General features: G+C 50.1%; 3 protein-coding genes across 4 annotated transcripts; 2 read left to right on the plus strand and 1 right to left on the minus strand.

Annotated features, from left to right (window-relative positions):
* Nucleotides 1–9,072: 9,072 nt before the first annotated feature.
* Nucleotides 9,073–9,996, minus strand: LOC103880463 (metallothionein-2-like). Its single transcript, XM_009196484.3, has 3 exons — nt 9,799–9,996; nt 9,626–9,691; nt 9,073–9,304 (listed from the first exon to the last, which is right to left on the minus strand). The coding sequence occupies exons 1-3, from the start codon at nt 9,824–9,826 to the stop codon at nt 9,213–9,215; spliced, it is 186 nt and encodes a 61-aa protein (XP_009194748.2). The 5' UTR covers nt 9,827–9,996; the 3' UTR covers nt 9,073–9,212.
* Nucleotides 9,997–11,613: 1,617 nt separating this feature from the next.
* On the plus strand, nt 11,614–12,970 carry LOC103880462 (metallothionein-1E-like). Of its 2 annotated transcripts, none has more exons than XM_017953389.3 (3): nt 11,614–11,740; nt 12,322–12,455; nt 12,735–12,970. In XM_017953389.3, exons 1-3 carry the CDS (start codon nt 11,713–11,715, stop codon nt 12,933–12,935), a joined length of 363 nt encoding a protein of 120 aa, XP_017808878.2. In that variant the 5' UTR covers nt 11,614–11,712; the 3' UTR covers nt 12,936–12,970. The 2 variants fall into 2 exon arrangements, with proteins under 2 accessions (XP_017808878.2, XP_009194747.1); XM_009196483.4 differs by having other exon boundaries at nt 12,322–12,387; nt 12,735–12,967.
* Nucleotides 12,971–18,060: 5,090 nt separating this feature from the next.
* On the plus strand, nt 18,061–19,435 carry LOC101023389 (metallothionein-1E). Its single transcript, XM_009196482.2, has 3 exons — nt 18,061–18,193; nt 18,786–18,851; nt 19,199–19,435. The coding sequence occupies exons 1-3, from the start codon at nt 18,166–18,168 to the stop codon at nt 19,288–19,290; spliced, it is 186 nt and encodes a 61-aa protein (XP_009194746.1). The 5' UTR covers nt 18,061–18,165; the 3' UTR covers nt 19,291–19,435.
* The last annotated feature ends 985 nt before the right edge of the window (nt 19,436–20,420 follow it).

Raw genomic sequence — 20,420 nt, forward strand, 5'->3', positions numbered from 1 at the left:
GTCACTTCTGCATACACAGTCACTGTATGTTACTTAACGTACAACATTGAAGTGATTAATATTTTCTTAAATATATTTTTATTTAAAGCACACTCTTTTCCAGCAGCGAAAATGAAAATCAGTCTTATTCCACACATAGAAGACAACCAGAAGTATAAATGTGTTGTATGTCTGTGTATATATATTACAGTTATAGATTGCTTCTGTCACAGCTCATGGTTTAGCTTGTGGCTTGACATCGTTTAAAAGATGTCCAGCAATAGGGAAATGCTGATGACAGACCCGGGCCAAAGGAAGGCCTGATCATGGACACTTTCTCTTGAGAAGCTGGCTAGATTCAAATCAGTGACAACTTTTCCATTCTGTGATGTTGAGCAAGTTACTTAAAGTTTATGTTATAATTGTCAGATTAGTAAAACGTGTTCATAAATAGTATTTCCCTTTAGGATTGTTGGGAGGGTTCAAAGAAACAATGATTTAAACGGGCCTGGCAAAATCGAAATGTTATATGATAGCATGGAAGGAAGTAAGAGAGGCTGACCCGTGGTCGCCAGGTTGTGTGTACAGGGGGAAGGAGTTTGAGGGTCCTAGGTGGGAAGAGCGACAGGCAATGCGGGGCGAGGGCGGGGGAGAAACAAAAGTCACCTCCATGGCCACACATGTGCACACGGCTCACTCTCTCTGCTCCCAGCTCCAGCCAATGAAGAAGGTGAGGACGAGGATGGAGCTGCACACGGACCCGGGGGACGCGAAGTTGGTGGCAAAGGTGCAGGTCGGGGGATGGGGATAACACGACTACCTGGGAATGGAAAACGGCCCTTAGGGTGTCAGGGGCGCCACGTACCTCCGGCAGCACAGCTCCTTCTGCGCCAGCAGGCGCCAAAGGGGCAGCCCTCCGGGGCCCACCAGGCTGTGCTCAGGGGATAATGCGCCCGACCCGCCTATTGCGCACATCCCAACCCAAGACGCCAGGCGCCGCGGATTCCGCGTCAGGGTGGAGGAGGGGGTGCTCTGCACCCGGCGCCCTTCTCTACCTGTAAATTGATCGCCGGGTTCCTAGAATCCACCACGCCTCCCACCTGCCCCACTGCGTCTTCCCCTCTCCCTTAGAAACTCCAGCCGCACCTCGACTCGCAATGGACCCCAAGTGCTCCTGCTTCACTACTAAGAGATACCGGGTTTCGAGGCCTTAGGATCTCCATTTTCATTCCAGTGGATAGAATGTCCCCAGGGCAGGAGGGAGGTGCATTTTGAGCTCTTCCTAAAGTGAACTCCTTTACTTTGCACTTCTCGTGCTTTTTCCGTCAAGCGCCTTCATCACCACTTAGAACGCTGCCATCTTCCCAGCGCCTCCCATTTCTGAGAAGACTGAGGCTCAAAACTGCCAGGTCACCCAGATAGCTAGTGGGGTCCTGGGCTGGGACCCAGTGCTCTGTCCAGCATTAGAGCTGCCTGAGTGTGGATGGGAGGCAGCAAGCATTGCCTCTAAGGGACTCCTGATGAAGGCCTTGTGAGTAAATTAGAGCAGTGCCTGCCCTGTGTGGAGGCCTGTGGGAGAGCCTCTGTGTGGGAGAAAAAGAGCTGGGCTGGGCTTCCAAGTGCCTGGAGCAGAACAAGATGGGGTACCAGGTATCTCAGTAACTGAGCAGGAGGATGCTGAGGGCCCTGCCCTAACCCTGCACCCACACTCACTGCTCACTGCCTTTTTCTCTACCTGCAGGGGGTGGGTCCTGCACCTGTGCCGGCTCCTGCACATGCAAAGAGGCACACACAGAACCTCCCCTGCAAAGAAGAGATGAGTGGAGGGCCCTGCCTGAGAATCTGGGCTGGGCTGAGGAGAGGAGGGATCTCAGATTGTGCAGGCAGGAGCAGGCTCATCACTAGCTTCCCACATCCCCTGAAACGATCTGTTGGACTGAGCTGGAGAACATTAGAGATGAAGTTTGATTCCCAACCAACCTTCATTCTTAACAATGGGGGAAACTGAGAGCTGGCAGGAAGGCACCAGCCGCCAACACAGACCTGATTTGAAGATCTTCTCACTGAAGTGTATGGTCCCAAAGGATTGTCCTTCCTTGTCCGGACAGCCCAGCTCACCGCCTGCCTGTCCAGTCTTCTGTTCTGTCCTGGCTCTCAGTGGGGTTTGAGCAAGTTTTTGGCATAGGGAAGGCTCACTGCAAGATCCACCACTGTCTCCTGACAGAGCGCAGCAGACCATCCTGGCTGGAAGTTCCTCCAGGAAACCAAAAAGCAGCTGAGCCAGGCCTGGCTGTTGGGGCAGAGAGGGTGCCTGTTCAAGCTTCTGCCAGACCTGTCCTTCCTCCCCCTTTTGTTGCCCAGGCTGTTGCCCTGCTGCCCTGTGGCTGTGCTAAGTGTGCCCAGGGATGTGTCTGCAAAGGGACATCTGATATGGTGCAGCTGCTGTGCCTGATGGGAGGGAAAGCTCTGTTCCCAGAAGCAGAAAGTGTATGAACCCCATCTTGTTTTCCATAGCACTGACCCATTAGTACATTTGTTTTTCAAAAATAAAATAATAAAAGTTGACTTGTTCAGGTTTTGGTTTCATTTTGTGCCTTTGGACAAAGTGACCCGACAACCCGACAGAGTTGGATGAGGACTGCACCGAGTCCAGTCACGTGCATGCTGGTACCAGGTCCTATCACCTTTCACACTGAGTTCTTTAAGGCAAATCACATTACCTGTCTCAGCTAAAAAATGTAAAAGCATTATACATGTAGGCCGGGCATTGTGGCTCACACCTGTCATCCCAGCACTTTGGGAGGCAAAGGTGAGTAGATCACCTGAGGCCAGAAGTTCAAGACCAGCCTGGCCAATGTGATGAAATCCCCATCTCTACTAAAAATACAAAAATTAGCCACGAGTGGTGTCAGGTGCCTGTAATCCCAGCTATTCGGGAGGCTGAAGCAGGAGAATCACTTGAACCTGGGAAGTGGTGGTTGCAATGAACTGAGAATGCACCACTCTACTCCAGCCTGGGTGACAAGAGCGAATCTCAATTAAAAAAAAAAAAAAAAAGCAGTATACATGTAAGAGACATAATGGTATGGGCATCTGTAACAGACCTAAGCTTTGGCAAAATGAACTAATATGAATTAGTATGAAATACAAAAACAAAATCCATTTTTAAACTCAACAGGCAAATTATTAATATAAATATATAAAAATAAAATAATACGTATGAAAAACAATAAATATATGAAAAATGAAATATATGATTATAGTTAAATAAATAACAGAAAAATAAAAGAATTTACAAACATTGCATATCTGTTCGAGGGTGTGTATTTCACACTGGGAACGGTGTGTAGACTGACCCTCGTGCGTGGATCACTCATCTTCAGCAGTGCTGGCCTGGACATGCCCGAAAGAAACTATCAGTCCCGAACTGCCCCATGTCACTCATGGAACTCTCGCTACCTAGAGAGCTCCTTGTTCTGACTAGGCTCTGAATCTTTGGAAGTTTCTCCCAAGGTCGGGCTGCAGTCTCCTCCTTCAAACTCCAGCCCTTGGTTACTCCAGGCCAGCACAGTGAATAGGGAGGTGGAATGAAGTGTCGGCATTGTCCTGTAGAAGCTGACTAGAATGGCAGCTGGGGCTCCCAGGTGAAGTATTGACTCGGCCTCTGCAGGTGATGGCATATTCTCTGGTTTGGAAGGGGTTGGTGTGCTGAGAAGGATGAGGACTGATGTATTGCTACCCGACAGCTGAGGTCCCTCCCGGCCCTCCTGCTCCAGGGGTATTATTTACGAGGAGTTCAATCACAGGGAAGATGGGGCAAGGTGTGGCCCAGGAGTCAAGCCCTAGATGGGCTGCAGGTGCTCTTTGTGAAGAGGAATTTCCAGAAGGGAGCCTATGGGCCAGAAGTGCAGGCTTTGGTGTGTGTCCACACAGCCAGGTTCACAGCCCACTTCCTCCTTGCAGACTGTGTGGCCTGCACCAAGTCAGCCTAACCTCTCTGAGCCTCCGACCTCATCTGTGCTACAGCAGATTATATTATTTTCCATGTAGGGATTAAAATGGGACCGTGGCCTGGTACTAGTGGCCTAGGGCTTACTGAACAGTGTTATTATAATCATTTCTCCATGTGGACTTTCTAGACAGACAATCCTGGTGGCTCATCATGAAGCTCCTTGGAAGGCCCATGCCTGTAGGTATTAAGTGGACTGGAAGTTGGAGATGGGTTTGGAGTCTTGCTGTTCTGGTCTCAAGGGCATGTAGATGACCTCCTGCACCAGCTCTCCAGGATCAGACACTGCTCCAGCATTCAGACAGAGAACAAGCCTTTCCCACCTTTCAAGTCATTTGATTGTCATACAAACCAGGGACACAGTGAATGTGCAGGGTTTGGTGAGATGGTGCTGTCTTCTAGAGGAGTTGTACTGTCTTTTAGAGGAGGTAAGCAATCTTCCCAAGGTCACACAGTTCAGAAGTAGAGGCATGAATGAATCTATGCTGTGGGTGTCCTCATGCCCTCGCCGTAGTGGAAGATCATGTTGTCCATGGATGCTAAGCCCAGCCCCTCACATTCCAGAGCTGGAAGGGCCCATGGTTAGTTAGCCCAATTGTGCCCCTGACTTGATAGCTGGGGAACTGAAGCCCAGAGAGGACATACAGTTATGCAGAGGCTCTGGCTGCCAGCTCAGTGCTCTTCCCACTGTGCTTCTGTGCCAGAGTTAGTGTCTTCATGTGTCACATGGCAGGGTGACATAGGGTTGTGGTTGAGGACATTATCCTATGGTCAGCCTGTATGAGTGCCAATCCCAGATGTATCATCCTGTATACCTGGGTGAAACAACCTCTCTGTGGCTCAGTTTCCTGGATTGTAAAAGGGGCAGAATATAATAATACATCATGTGCTGTATAAGCACGTTTTAGTTACAGATGCACTACGTATAGGAAGGTGGTCCTATGAGGTTATAAGGTAATTGTACTGTACCTTTCTATGTTTAACTACATCTAGATACACAAATACCACTGTATTATAATTGCCCTCAGTGTTCAGTACAGTATTATGCTGTACAGCAGAAGCAGAGGAGATATGAATGAGGAGCATTTGATGGCAACCTTCTATGCCTGGAAGTTAAACTGATTCTTTTTCCAGTAGTGGTTAGGAGTTTGCTTTTCATATAAATATATCTATGGGAATAGGAGTCATTTGAAACAGAAACATTACATCACATATTGGTGCAGGTGATCGCAGTACTGGCAGGCATCCTTCCAATTCTGTTATGGGGACAGGGACTGTCTTGCTCATAGCTTTATATTTCTGGTGTGAATCCCTATTTTGTGGGAAGAGTATAGGACCCTGTCAGGGCCACAGGACAGTGCTCATGTGAGTGATGAGTCAGACAGAGGACACCAGGGAGGGACACCAGGCCTGGCTTTTTTTTTTTTTTTTTTTTTTTGCCTGGAGTAAAAATGTCATCTGTGCTATCATAAGAGTCTGTTTGGGAGGCTATAACCAGATAACATAGACTGGGTAATTTGTAATACCAGAAGCTTGTTTCTGTCAGTTCTGGAGGATGAGGTATAAGGCCAAGTCACCAGCATATCTGGAGTCTTGTGAGGGTCTTATTCTTCTTCTTGGGCCCTCACATGGTGGCAGGGGTTAAAGAAGACACTTCTTCGGGCATCTTTTATTAAGGCTCTAGTCCCACTCATGAGCGCGTTGTCCTCTCAGTGTAGTCACCTCTAAAATGCATCACCTCTTAAAAGCAACACACTAGGAATCAGAATTCAACACACGAATTTTGGAAGGGTACACGCATTCCGGCCCTAGCAGCCATGATTGACACTAATGAAATCGTAGCTAATGTTGTAGAGCACTCACGATGTACGAGGTAGCATTCTAAGTTCTCTACATACACTAAATCATTTACTTTTATGAAACTATCCCTATTACACTCATGTATCACTTAATAATGGGAATACATTCTGATAAACCCATCTTTAAGGAATTTCATCTTTGTGCAGACATCACAGAGTGTTGATTAGGTAGGATGATGACCTACTACACACATAGACTACACATAGATTATATAGTGTGGCCCATTGCTCCTAGGGTTCAAAGCTCTACAGCATGTTACTGAATATTATAGGCAATTGTAACACAATGGTAAATATTTGTGCATCTAAACATAGCTCAACATTAAAAAGTCCAGTAAAATGTCTTTATTATAACCTTATGGGACCATCATTATATACACTGTCTAGAGTTGGCCAATATGGTATTTTTTGGCACATGAGTACATTCTACCCCTTTACACTGCAGGAAACTGAAACACAGAGAGGTTATGTCACCGACATATAAGTGACGCTGCTGGGTTTTGCATACATGCAGGTTGACTGCAGCAACATGCCCTCAATCACAACTCTCTGTCACCTGTTCATGAAAACCCTGAGGACTCTGAACCTGCCACAGAGGCAGATTGGGAAGAGCACTGAGTTGGCAGTCAGAGCCTGTGCATAGCTCTGGGTCTTCTCTGGAATTCAGCTGCCCAGCTGCCTTCAAGGGCACAACAGGGCTAACTGGCCACGGGCCCTTCCAGCTCTGGACTGTGAGGGGCCGGGCTTAGCATCCGCTGACATCATGATCTGCTGCTATGTTGAGCACATGAGGACAGCCATAGCATAGATTCATTCATCCCTTTACTTCTGAGCTGTGTGACCTTGGGCAGATTGCTTAACTCCTCTAGAAGACAGTACAATCTCGCCAGACCCTGTACATTCAATATGTCTCTGGTTTGTGTGAAGATCAATGACTCGAAGTGTGGGAAAGGCTTGTTCTCTGTCCAAATGCTGCAGCGGTGTATCATCCTGGAGAATTTTGTGCAGGAGGTCATCCATATGCCCTTGAGACCAGATCAACAAGAGACCCATCTTCAACTTCTGTCCGGAGCTGCACGCCCCGGCCATAGCGAATAATAATTGACGATTAAAAACGCCTGAGCTTTATTCATTTCCACCTTACACCTCCTCCCTATCTTTGCCTTTTCTCCTGTATTAATACCTCATAAAAGATGGCGCTCTTCCTGCTTCTTCTTCACCCATTTTTCCCGCGCCCGCGAAAATTGCTACCTGACAGCGCAGGCGCCACATGACGTTCGACCAGAGAAACCAATACCTATCTGGCCACACCCTCCGCGATGAGATCATTTTCGCCTTGGCCCAACCCCTTCCCCTCCAAGTGTATATAAGGCACTGCATTACTGCCATTAAAAGAGAGACTTGATCAGAGCACTGTCTTGTCTTCATTTCTCGTATCTCTTGTTCCCCAAATTCCCACCCCCTCTTCCAGGGCCTGCAGTGACGATCCCGCGGGCTGGGATAAACTTCCAGTCCACATCATACCTCCAGGCAGATTAGTGTTACCCAAGGAGCCTGATGGGATGCACACGTGGACAAATGATTATAACAGCACTGTTTATTAAGGCCAAGCCAGGTGCCAGGGTACTGTCACACTTAATCCTTACATAAATTTATAATCTGCTTTCTACAAGTCAGGAAATGGAGACATAGAGAGGTTAAGGGACTTGTGCCAGCTCCACAGCCAGGAAGGTGTGAAGTGGGCTGTGAATCTGGTTATGTGACACCCAGACTTGCACATGACCCAGGCTGCCTTCTGAATTGCCCTCTTCACAAAGGGCACCTGCAGGCAAGCATGGTCCTGACTCCTGGGCCACTTGACTCATCTTCCTCTGTGATTGAACAGCAATAGCAATTCCCTGAAGCAGTAGCCAGAGGAACCTACTGTTGGCCTAACTACCAGTCACCAGGGGGATGCCTCACTCCTTCTTGATGAACAGCAACACACCTTCCAACTGCAGAATATGCCGTCACCCCTGCATTGGCACACGACATCCTCCATCTGGACCCAGTCCTTCTCATGACTCTGCATTGCCACGATGATGCTTTCCTCCACATCCCCAGTCACTTTGCTCCCCTGAGTTAATCAAGGTTGGAATTTAAAGAACAAAAGTAGCTTAATCTTGGGAGAAACTGCCAAAGATTCAGACGCAAGTCACTACAGGGAGCACTCAGGGGTCAGCGAGTGTCCTGTTGGTGACACCTTCCAGTCAGGACTGATGGTTCCTTGTGAGGATGTCATGACCACTGCTGCTCAAAGTGTGTAATCTACACACTAGGGCCTGTGTGCTATTTACAGTCTGTAGTGCACAGCATCCATTAACATATATGTAGATTATAAAGTTGTAATTTTCCTGGTATTTCTTTTTATATTGATCGAACTTTTTCCTGTTGAGCCTAAAAATGGATTTTGTAATTTTTTTATGAGGTCTCCTTCTGTCACCCAGACTGTGGTGCAATGGTGAAAACATGGCTCACTGCAGCCTTCAGTTCCTGAGTTAGATGGATCCTCCTGCCTCAGCCTCCAAGTAGCTAGGATTACAGACTTGCACCACCATACTTTGCAAAGTGTTTATTTATTTAGAGACAGGAGTCTCCCTATGTTGCCAAGGCTAGTCTCAAACTCCTGGTGTCAAGTGGTCCTCCCATTTGCCTCTCAAAATATGGGGAATATAGGTGTGAGTCATGCTACTCAGCCAGATTTTGTATGTTGAATTTAGTTTCATGATTTCCATCATTAGTATTATTTCATTTACCAAGGTTTAGGTGTGGAATGGATAGGAATGAAAAACCGCTCCTTCATCCTGGAGTTTGAGAAGCCTCGTGTAGAATTAAATAACTAAAGACTTTGATTCCATCCCCTGTAGTTACTTTTGAACCTGAAATCCAAAGAGGAATTGAAGTTGGACAGAGAAATCAGAGAAGAAACAGGAGGCATTCAGAAGTTTCTGTGCGGCATTTGAGAATGAAGGTGGTCCTGTATCCCGGATCCCCACCAATGACCTCACGATGTGCTATTCCTTTCTGCAAAAGAGGAAGCACAGTGAGGCAGCTTGGCTTGCCTTAAGGCACTTGGATTGTTAGGGGCTCACATTTCCATCTAGAGCCCAGGAGTCTGCATTCCCAGTTCAATCCCTGATCCCAGTCTCTGATTTCCAAAACACGCAAGGGAAACTGAAGGCAGAATCACGTCTAAAGTGTTTAATTATCACTCACATATTTCATAGGAAAAGGAATGTAGCAAACCGGTCAAGGTGGTATAAAAAAAAAAATCTAGGTGTGTACATGTCTGGCTATTAACATCTGGGAGAAAGGCTGTCCTGGCATCAGTCGCAGCAGCTGCATGTCTCTGACGCCCCTTTGCAGACATAGCCCTGGGCACACTTGGCACAGCCCACGCGGTAGCGGGAGCAGCAGCCTGGGGAAGAAGAGGAGCGTGAGAGGTCACAACTGACTCGCCCAGGGACCTCCCTGCCCAACAGAGCCTCTAGCTCCAAAGGACCCTTAGTTCAGGATGGCATGGCTTTGTCAGGAGACAACTAGGGAATACCTGGGGTAGGTCTTCCTATGAGAAAGCTGTCCAGCCCCAAAGGCGCCCTGGACAGGGCAGAAGACTGGAAAGGCAGTGACAAGGTATGGGGAGAAAGGAAGGCCAGTTCCCCAAAAGCATGCCTCCAGGGCCAGCCTTGGGTTCCCTCCCAACCTTAGCCCCAGACAACGGAGATGGCCCCGCACTCACTCTTCTTGCAGGAGGTGCATTTACACTCTTTGCACGTGCAGGAGCCGGCGCAGGAGCAGGAGTCACCTGTGAGAAAGAGAAAAAGCCAGTGAGCCGTGAGTGAGATGCAGAAGATACAGCAGTGAGTTAATGAGTGTCCATTGCCCAAGACACAGAACCCGGGAGCCCCTTACCAGCCGCGCAGGAGCAGTTGGGGTCCATTGCAACCCGAGGAGAGGCTGGAGTTCCCAAGCCAGAAGGGAAGAGGCAGTGGTGCACGTGGAAGGCGTGGTGGAGCCCAACAGCCAGCGGCTGCTTTTATAGTCAGCGGAGGGGGCCGGGCGCAGACACCTCGCCCCGCCCTTGCACCCGCCCTGCCCAGTCTGCCCCGCCGGCCGTCCTGGGCTGGGCTGTGCGCAATAGATGGGCCAGGTGCAATGTCCCTTGAGCTCAGCGGGGTGCACACCGTGGGACGGCCCCTTTCGCACCGGCTCGCGAGGGAGGCGCTGTGCGGCTTCTCTCACCCTGCCGGGCCTTCCCAACTTCCCTGAGGTTGCCTGCTACACCCGCCCCTTGGCGTTCTGCCTACCCCAGTATTCTGTCTTTCCCCCCACTTTCACCAACGCCCAGGTCTCTAGTCAATAGCTAAGCCTTTCCTGGAGTCGAGGGTAACCCCAGTCTTGTGCTCCACTTTCTGGATCTGCCAAAGCAAGGAACATAGCAAGGCAGCAGTGTGCAAAGGGCAGGCCAAGGGTGCAAACTTCACATCTCTGGCCTTATCCGCCCTGTCCCCGGTTCCTACCTCAGTCCTTTGGTCACGTTTCTCCTGTGCACAGCAACACAGAAGACACAGGGCTCTGCCTCTCTCTCTTCCATTCTCCACTCTTGAGGGCCTGAGTGGGCACCTTTGTCCAGGTCCTCCTTTGCATAAATCTCTCCAGGGTCTCCCCACAGCTTAGCCGGGTACCCCACTACAGGATGGCAGTTTTGAAAGTGTGGGATGTCCCTAGAAGAGGGATCATTGAAGGTGATATGAAGATCCTGCATTAAATTAGAAAGCAAGAGAGCTGGTTATTTTTCCTTCCATGTTTCTATTGCTCTGCGGTTACACGGGTCTGGGTTTGGTCCTGTTTAGTCACTTTCTTTGAACCCTCACAACAACCATAAAGGGACATGTGTTCTATTTATGAACCCGTATTCCTAATCTGGACAATGACAATACCAGCAGTTCAAGCCACTAGCCCAGGGTCAGGGGGCTGGGAAGTGGCACTGCTGGGTGTGAATCCTGTCAGCTTCTCAAGGGAGAGAGGTCGGTGATGAAGCTTCCCTATGGCTTAGATATGTTTATCTCTTCACTGCTTGAAATCTTTAAACAAAACCAAGCATCAAGGTCAGTCCTAGAAGCAAAACAGAGACATAGAGGGATATGAATAAGCATACTTTGACGGGAGGGAGACAGGACCCTGTGCCTTCCGTGTTTCTGTGCACAGCAGAAACGTGGTGGAAGAACTGAGGTGGGGACAGGAACAGGGACAGGCAATGCCAGAGATCCGAAGGTCGCATCCTCCGCCTGTCCCTTGCACACTACTCCCTTGCTATGCTCCCTCCTCCCGCCAATCCAGACAGTCGAACAAGAGACTGGGGTTGCACTGGGACTCCAGGAAAGGCTTAGCTGTAGACAAGGGGGTGGGCAGGCCCCGGGGTGTGGGGCGCAGGTCAGCATTTCCGGGCACGCGGAACGCCAAGGAGTGGGAGTAGCAGGTAATCTTGGGGAACTGGGAAGGCCCCGCAGGATGAGAGAAGCAGCTCACCCGGGTGCACAGCGCCTCCCGCGCTAGCTGGTGGGAAAGGGGCGGCCAGGCGGTGTGCACCGACCTGCGTTCACCGTGCTTTGCGCCCGGCCCGTCTGCTGCGCACAGGCCAGCCCAGGACCGCGGGCGGCTGGGACTCAGGAGGGCGAGTGCAAGGGCGGGGCGGGGTTTCTGCTCCCGGCCCGCTCCCCGACTATAAGAGCAGCCGCTGGCTGTGGAGCTGCACCACGCACTCCAGGTGCTCCACCGCCTCTTGGCTTCTCGCTTGGGAACTCCAGAGTCTCGCCTCAGCTTGCAATGGACCCCAACTGCTCCTGCGCCGCTGGTAAGGGGCGCCCGGGTCTGTGCCTTGGGATGCCAAATTCCCAGACACCATGGAGAGTGTCCCTGGGTTTGAGGAGGTCGCGTTTTGCGATCTGAGGTGAGGGGACTACTTTATTTCGTCCAGTGCTTTCCTCTTGGTCAAGCTCCTGACAGCATTGCCCTCGTCCCTGTGCCTCTGTGTCAGAGTTGAGGGTCCTGAGGCTCAAGGCTGTCCTGCTCCACATCATCCCGTTGGTCACGAGGCTGCTGGCTGATCCTCAATTATCTAACCAGGCTCTGAGCATCTGGATTGGATGGGAGGCAAGGGACATTGCCTCTTCGGGGTTCAGGACAGAAAGTTGAAGTCGCAGTCATCCCGGGCTGTGCCTGGAGACTGGGACTTACCTTTGGAATACAAATGGAGGGGGCTCGGTTTTCCCAACATGAAAGGAGAGGAGATGGGGCTTCTCTTCCTCTGCTGAGTGGGAAAGGAGCTCTGAGGGCTGGCCCTGCACAGAGGAGGGGGAACTGGACACTCATAGACCTACTGCTGTATCTTCTGCATCTCATTCACCACTCGCTGGCTTTTTCTCTTCCTTGCAGGTGGCTCTTGCACCTGCGCCGGCTCCTGCAAGTGCAAAGCGTGCAAATGCACCTCCTGCAAGAAGAGTGAGTGCAGGGCCATCTCCAGGAATCTGGGGCTGTGGCTAAGGTTGGGAGGGAACCCAAGGCTGACACTGAATGCTTGCTTCTGGGGAACTGGCCTTCCTTTGCCCCAGTTGGCTGTGTCATTCCCTCTCCATGCTTTCTGCCCTGAGTTCAGATGGAGCAGGGAAGCATTTTTCTCTTGGGACGCAAACCCCAACTGTACCATCTATGATTTCAGAACAGAGCTGTGGCACACGAAAAAAGCATCCTCTGGGTCTGGCGTCTGAGCTCGAGCCAGGCTTGCTATTGGGGCAGGGAGGTGCCTGGTCCAGTCTACTGCCACCTCTCACTCTCCCCTTCTTCCCCAGGCTGCTGCTCCTGCTGCCCCGTGGGCTGTGCCAAGTGTGCCCAGGGCTGTGTCTGCAAAGGGGCGTCGGAGAAGTGCAGCTGCTGTGCCTGATGTGGGAAGAGCTCTGCTCCCAGGTGTAAATAGAGCAACCTGCACAACCTGGAGGGTTTTTTTTTTACATACAACCCCTAGCCATTTGCTGCATGTCCTATTATATTAAATATGTGAATGACAATAAAACAATTTTGACTTGAATCTTACTGTGGTCTTCTTTGTGTGTCTTGGAAAAAAATGGACTTGGGTGGGGGTTAAACCACGAGTTTAGATAGCAGGCTCTGGATGGAAATGTGAGCCACTAATAATGTGAACACTTTTAGGCCAGCCAGGTTACCTCATTGAGTTTACACTTCTGTAAAATGGGATTGCACTGTGCACACCATATGGGTGGGGACCATACATGATCGCTTCCAGTCTCATGCCAAATGTAGCACAGAAACTGCATCCCTCATTTTTATTTTCTGATTTTCCTGCCCAGCCTCAGATCCACATTGGATTTGAGGCTTAAAAGTGGCTACAGTGCTGGTACTCAACTCCTCAGTTCCTTGAATCCTACAAGGGTGCTAGGCTTTGGATGTTTTGTCACTGCCAAATCTCATGTTGAAATGTGACTTCCAATACTGCAGGTGAGGCCAAGTGGGAGCTTTTGGGGTCATGAGGACAGATCCCTAAAGAATGGCTTGGTGCCATCCCATGGTGAAGAGTGAGTTCTTCCTCTGGTAGGTCACTCCAGAGCTGACTGTTTAAAAGAGCCAGGCACCGTCCCCTTCTCTCTCTTGCTCCCTGTCTCTCCATGTGATGTACCTGCTCCCCCTTGGTCTTCTGCCAGGATTGCAGGCTTCCTGCGGCCCTCATCAGAGGCAGATGCCTGCACCACACTCTGCACAGCCTGCAGAAGCAGAAATCAAAACAAACTTCTTTTCTTTATAAATTACCTAGTCTCAGGGATTCCATTAGAGCAATGCAAACAGGCTAGCACAATGGGGCTTTTCAAACACTTTGGTGAAGGACAGTTTTTACTTCCTATCCATCACAGACTTAAACCTTGGTAAATGTAATAGTATCGATCATAGAGATAATGAGATAAAACACCACATACAAAACCCATTTTTTAGATCCAACAGGAAAGCAGTTCAATAAATCCATAAAGAAATAGGAAAATGAAAGATGTACAAACTTTGAACATATGATGATGTGCATTGTGGCCCAGAAACAACAAACCAGACCAGGCGTGGTGGCTCAGGCCTATAAACCCAGCACTTTGGGAGGCCAAGGTAGGTGGATAACTAGAGGCCAGCAGTTTAAGACCAGTCTGGCCAACATGATGAAACCTCATCTCTACTAAAAATACAAAAATTAATCGGGCATGATGGCATGCGTCTGTAATCCCAGCCACTTGGAAGGCTGAGGCATAAGAGTTGCCTGAAACCCGGAGGCAGAGGTTGTGGTGCACCACGATTGTGCCACTACAGTCCAGCCTGGGCAACTGAGACCCTGTCTCAAAACAAGAAAAGAAAGGAAACAGCAAACTGGCCCCAGTGTGTGGCTCTCACACCTTGAGCAGCACTGCCCAGCACATCCCCACAAGGAACCATCAGGCTTGGCCTGCCCAGTGTCACTGACAAGACACTCACTGACCCTGAGAGCTCCCTGTTGTGACTGGGCTCTGAATCTTTGGAAATTCCTCCCAAACTCAGGCTGAATTTGTCCTTCTTTCAAATTGCAGCCCTTGACTACTTCCAACCAGTAAAGTCACTGGGAATATGGAAGGACATGCCCGGCATGTCCCTGGCAAAATGAAGTGTGTGTGATCATGGGTTCCACATGAAATGCTTCACGCCTGCTCATGCAGAAATGACGGCGGATTCTGCAGTTTGGAGGGTGTGGTGGTGCTCAGTAGGAAGGAGTAAGGCCCTGGCTGACTTGTAATTAAAACCAACAATCAGTTTCCCTGGCTATGTGGAGGGAACGCTATTTGATGTTCAATCGAAGAGGAAGATGATCCTTCTGTCCTGGAGGTCAGGAGCACGCTTGCCCACTGCTTCCCTGTGAAGAGGAGACTTCAGAAGGCAGCCTGTGCCTAGGGCACGGGTTTTGGTGTCAGGTAGTCCTGGTTCACAGCCCACCTCACCATGTACTGGCTGTGTGGCCTGACTGCATCACTTAAACTCTCTGAGCCTCCAGTTCCTTATTTGTAGAAACCAGATTATATCTCAAAGCAGGGATTACATGACAGCATAATCTGGCCCCTGGCTAGGGTTTAATAAACAGTAGCAATGATGATCATTCACTCTACACTGCCTTTTTTAGAGAATGAAGCCTGTTAAATCCCAAAGCTAAGAGAAATCTTATGGGTTTGAAAGCACTGCTGTGAATTGGATGCTGGGAATGGGACTGCAACCTGGCTGACCCTGCCAGCAGTGTGGACGACCTTCTGCGGAAAGTGCTTTTCAATAAGATGCTGCCCCTACATTTGACCAGACATAAAATCTGTTCCCATCCTTCATATCATCTGATCACACGACCTCCGGAATGAGAGCCACAGGCCTCAAGACTGGGACAGCAAATATGCAGGGCCTGGAGTGCTTATGTTGTCTTCCAGATTAGTTAAGTAACCTACCCAGTGTCACATAGCTCAGAAGTCAAGGGATGAATGAACCTATGCTACACCTGGTCTGTGGCCCTGGCCACGGCTGGTAGATTATGATGCCACTGGATGCTAAATCTTGCCTATCTCAGTTCAAAGACACAAAGACTCTTTGGCATGAACGAATGTTGCTCTTGGCTTGACAGATGAGAACTGAAACCCAGAGATGTCACAGAGCTGTGCAGGGGGACATTCCTGTCCACAGAGTGCACCTCCTATTGCTGCCCCTGTGCTAGGTTTTCCATGTCCTTATCCTTCATGTAACTTGGTGGCAGAGGGTGGTGGGTGAGTGTATGATGCTGCCGTCAGCATGCATGAGTGCAAATCCCACCTCTGTTACTTTTAGCTGCATGGCACAACCTGTCTATGGCTCAGTCTCCTCCACTGCACAAGGGGCATAATACTAACCTCTGTATTATGGAGGTATAAAGGAGACGCCTGTGAAGCCAAGGCTGGTATCCCAGAACGCGCAGGGAGGTGGATGGAAGGCAACTTCAAGGAAACTGGGAAAGGCAGCCGCGACCTCAGGGACGCAGGCACACAGCCCCTTCTGCGTGAACCGGCGCCAAAAGGGTCCCCTGGCCCTTCTGCAGCGCGCAGCCCAGCCCAGAACTTAATGCCTACAAGCAACTTAGAATGGTGTGAGTGGTGTGGGGTCTATAATATTAGCTGTTGCTTTTTTTGATCATTTTATGGCGCATAGGGGATATTTATTTATTTGCACACAAAGGCCTGGAGTGCTCAACTGTGTATCCTGTTATTCTCATCTGCCACATGAGTACATGTCCTGTGGTCCAAAGAGAGCCATTCAGTGTTCCCATAATATTGTAATCAACATTAGCGTTATAAAGCTATGAGCAAGATTCTGTGCTTCATGTCAGATACAGAAGAATGACTGCCCTTTCTGTTACCACTTGCATCATTTTTTAGTTAATATTTTACACTGATTAATACCTTCATACACATATTTTATGAAAATCAAACTCTTCTATCAGAGAAAGTGAAAATCAATCTTGTCACACACATGGAAGATAGCCCCAAATTAATATGTGTGTGTGTGTGTGTGTGTGTATTACACTTATGGATCGCTTTTGCCACTGTCCATCATAGAGCTGGTAGCTTCCTGTTGTTTATTTGGGGGTTTTTCATCTCTATTTTTTGAGATAGAGTTTCATCTTCTTCGCCCAGCTGCAGTGAAATGGCCCAAGCTGCAAACTCTGCCTCCCTGGTTCAAGTGATTTTCCTGCCTCAACCTCCTGAGCAGTTGGGATTACAGGCGACTGCCACCAAACCAGAATAATTTTTGTATTTTTAGTGGAAACAGGGTTTTGCCATGTTAGCCAGGCTGGTCTGCAACTCCTGACCTCAGGTGATCCATCAGCCTCGGCCTTCCTAAGTGTGGGATTACAGGTGTGAGCCACTGGGCCAGCCCCTGTTTTTAAAAAAATTTCCAGCAATAGAGAAGTGTTGACGACATACTTGGGCTAAAGGAAGGCTTGATCATGGACACTTCCCGTTAAGAGGCTGGCTGGATTTAAATCAGTGCACAACTGTTTACCTCTGTGATGACCAGCCAGTTACTCTTTTCTGTGCAGTCCCGTAATTAGCAAAACGGGTTCATAATTAGTATTTCTCTTTAGAATTGCTGTGAGGATTCAAAGAATGAAAGTGATTAAAAAGGGACTGGTGTAGACTCAATGTCATGCAATAGTCAGGTATATTGAAGAGAAATAACTGGATGTCTTGTTTTTTTTTTTTTTTTTTTTTTTAGAGACAGTGACTCGCTATTTGGACTAGGCAGGACTCGAACTCCTCGACTCAAGTGATCCTCCCACCTCAGCCTCCTAAGTAGGTGGGACTACAGCTTTCCACCACCTTCCCCACCTTGCTTTTTAATTTAAAGAAGGGTCTGCATGTCATCTGAAGTCATCACTCTTTGGGGACATCCCACATGTCCAGAACTGCCAGCCGGCAGTGGAGGTGGCCGGCTAGGCTGTAGGGAGCATGGAGACTTACCTGCAAAGGAGGACCTGGACAAATGTGCCCACACATCCTCTCAGGCGAGGAGAATGGACGGAAGAGAGAGGCCGACCCGTGTTCCCCGTCTTGCTGTGTATGGAGGAGCGGGTCAGAGGGACCGCGGTGTGGACAGGGACAGGCAAGGCGGGGGGACGAGGAGAAACGAAAGCCACATCGGTGGCGGGTGCTCTGCACACAACTCGCTCGCTACCGCAGGCTCCCCGCTCTGCACTCAGCCGATCCGGGGACGGGAGCAGGAGGGCTGCACCCGGACTCTGGGACAGGCCCAGCTGAAAACGGCGGGGCGAGGGGTGGGGTGGAGACGCTCCCGTCGCCAAGGCTGGCGTCCCGGAACCCGCCGGGAGGAGGGTGGAAGGCAACTTCGAGGAAACTGGGAAAGGCGGCCAGGACCTCGGGGACAGGGTGTATCCCCGGGCGCACTGCCCCTCTGCGCGAACCGGCTCCAAAGGGGCGGTTCCGCGGCGCTTCCCCAGCGGAGCTCTGTAGATGGTGCCCCCGACCCTTCTGTTGCGCACAGCCCAGTCTAGTACCGCAGGCGGCGCGAACCCAGCAGGGCGGGTGCAAGCGCCAGGCAGGGCTTCTGCGCCCGGCCCCCTTCCCTGAATACAAAAGCAGCCCCAGGCTGTGGCGCTCCACCACGCCGTCCACGTGCGCCTTGCTGTCTCTCGATTTCTCGCTAAGATCTCCAGCCTCACCGCGGCTCGAAATGGACCCCAACTGCTCCTGCGCCACTGGTAAGAGAAGCCCGACTCTGCGCCCTGGGTTTCCCATTTCCCAGCCCCAGTTCAGAGGGTCTCTGGGTTTGAGGAGGTCGCATTTTAAGTTCTGAGCAGAAGGGGACTCCTTTACTTCCTTAGGTGCTTTCTTTCTGATCACGCCCCTGAGAGCATTGCCCTCCCCGCTGGGCCTCTAAGTCAGAGTTAAGGATACTGAGGCTCAAGGCAGTCCTGCTTCACATCACTCAGTTGGTCAGGGTCCTGCAGGCTGGGCACCAATGTTCTCCTCCAGGCTCTGAGCAATCAGGGTGGATGGGGGGCTAGAGACATAGAGTCTTCAGAGTTCAGGACAGAAGGTTGTGGCTCGCAGTCTCAGTATTCCTGGGTTGGGTGTGCAGCAGGGACCTTCCTGGTGGGGTAAAACAGGAGGGTGCTTGCGCTTCCCAGTGTGAGTTGGGAGGACATGGGGCCTCTATTCCTCTGTCCTGAGTGAGAAAGGAGCTCTGAGGGCTGGCCCTGCACAGAGGAGAGGGCACTGGAGACTCATTGACCCACTGCTGTACCTTCTGCATCTCACTCACTGCTCACTGCGTTTTTCTCTTCCCTGCAGATGTCTCCTGCGCCTGCGCCGGCTCCTGCACATGCAAAGAGTGCAAATGCACCTCCTGCAAGAAGAGTGAGTGAGGGGCCATCTCCAGGAATCTGGGGCTGTGGCTAAGGTTGGGAGGGAACCCAAAGCTGACACTGAGTGCCTGATTCTGGGTAACTGGGCTTCCTTTGCCCCTGTTGTCCATGTCGTTCCCTCTCCATGCTTTCTGCTCTGAGTTCAGATGGGGCAGGGAAACCTTTTTCTCTTGGGACACAAACCCCAACTGTACCATCTGTGGTTTCAGAACAGAGCTGTGGCACACAAAAAAAGCATCCTCTGGGTCTGGCGTCTGAGCTCGAGCCAGGCTTGCTATTGGGGCAGGGAGGTGCCTGGTCCAGTCTACTGCCACCTCTCACTCTCCTCTTCTTCCCCAGGCTGCTGCTCCTGCTGCCCCGTGGGCTGTGCCAAGTGTGCCCAGGGCTGCGTCTGCAAAGGGGCGTCGGAGAAGTGCAGCTGCTGTGCCTGATGTGGGAAGAGCTCTGCTCCCAGATGTAAATAGAGCAAACTTCACAACCTGGGTTTTTTTTTTAATACAACCCTGAGCCATTTTCTGCATTTCTTTTTATATTAAATATGTGAATGGCAATAAAACAATTTTGACTTGAATCTTAATCTGGTCTTCTCTGTGTGTCTTACAGAAAATGGACTTGCGGGGGGGGCGTTAAACCACGAGTTTAGATACCAGGCTCTGGATGGAAATATGAGCCACTAATAATGTGAAAACTTTCAGGCCAGCCAGGCTACCTCACTGAGTTTACACTTCTGTAAAATGGTATTGCACTGTGGGGGCCATACATGATCGCTTTGTCTCATTCCCAGTGTGGCACAGAAACTTCACCCCTTATTTTTATTTTCTGATTTTCCTCCACAACTTGAGATCCACTTGGATTTTGGGCTTCAAAGTGGCTATAGTGCTGGAACCCAAGTTCCTAGTTTCTTGAATCCTACATGAGGGCTATGATTTAGATATTTTGTCACTGCCAAATCTCATGTTGAAATGTGTCCTCCAACATTGCAGGTGGGGCCTAGTGGGAGGTTTTAGGGTTGAGGACAGATCTCTAAAGAATGGCTTGGTGCCATCCCGTAGTGAAGGGTGAGTTCTTCCTCTGGTGGGTCACTCCACAGCTGGCTGTGAATGAATGAAAGTGATTAGAAAGGGACAGGTATAGACTCTATGTTATGCCTTAGTCAGGTATACTGAAGAGAAATAACTGGCTGTCTTGCTTTTTAATTTTATTTTTTTAGAGACGTTGACTCCCTGTGTTGTCCAGGCAGGACTCCTACTCCTGGGCTCAGGTGATCCTTCCGCCTCAGCCTCCTAAGTAGCCTGGACTACAGCTTCCTGCTACCTCCCCATCTTGCTTTTAAATTTAAAGCAGGGTCAGCACATCACATGAAATCGTCTCATTTTTGGGGTTTCCCACATGTCCAGAACTGCCAACCGGTAGTGGGGAGCCTGGCTAGGCTGTGGGGAGCATGGGGGTTTATTTGCAAAGGAGGTCCTGGATAAATGTGCCCCCACATCCTCTCAGGAGAGGAGAATGGAAGCGAGAGAGAGGCCGACCCGTGTTCCCCGTGTTAATGTGTACGGAGGAG

This window comes from Papio anubis, chromosome 18, assembly GCF_008728515.1.
Source record: "Papio anubis isolate 15944 chromosome 18, Panubis1.0, whole genome shotgun sequence".
In the NCBI taxonomy this organism is placed as follows: domain Eukaryota; kingdom Metazoa; phylum Chordata; class Mammalia; order Primates; family Cercopithecidae; genus Papio; species Papio anubis.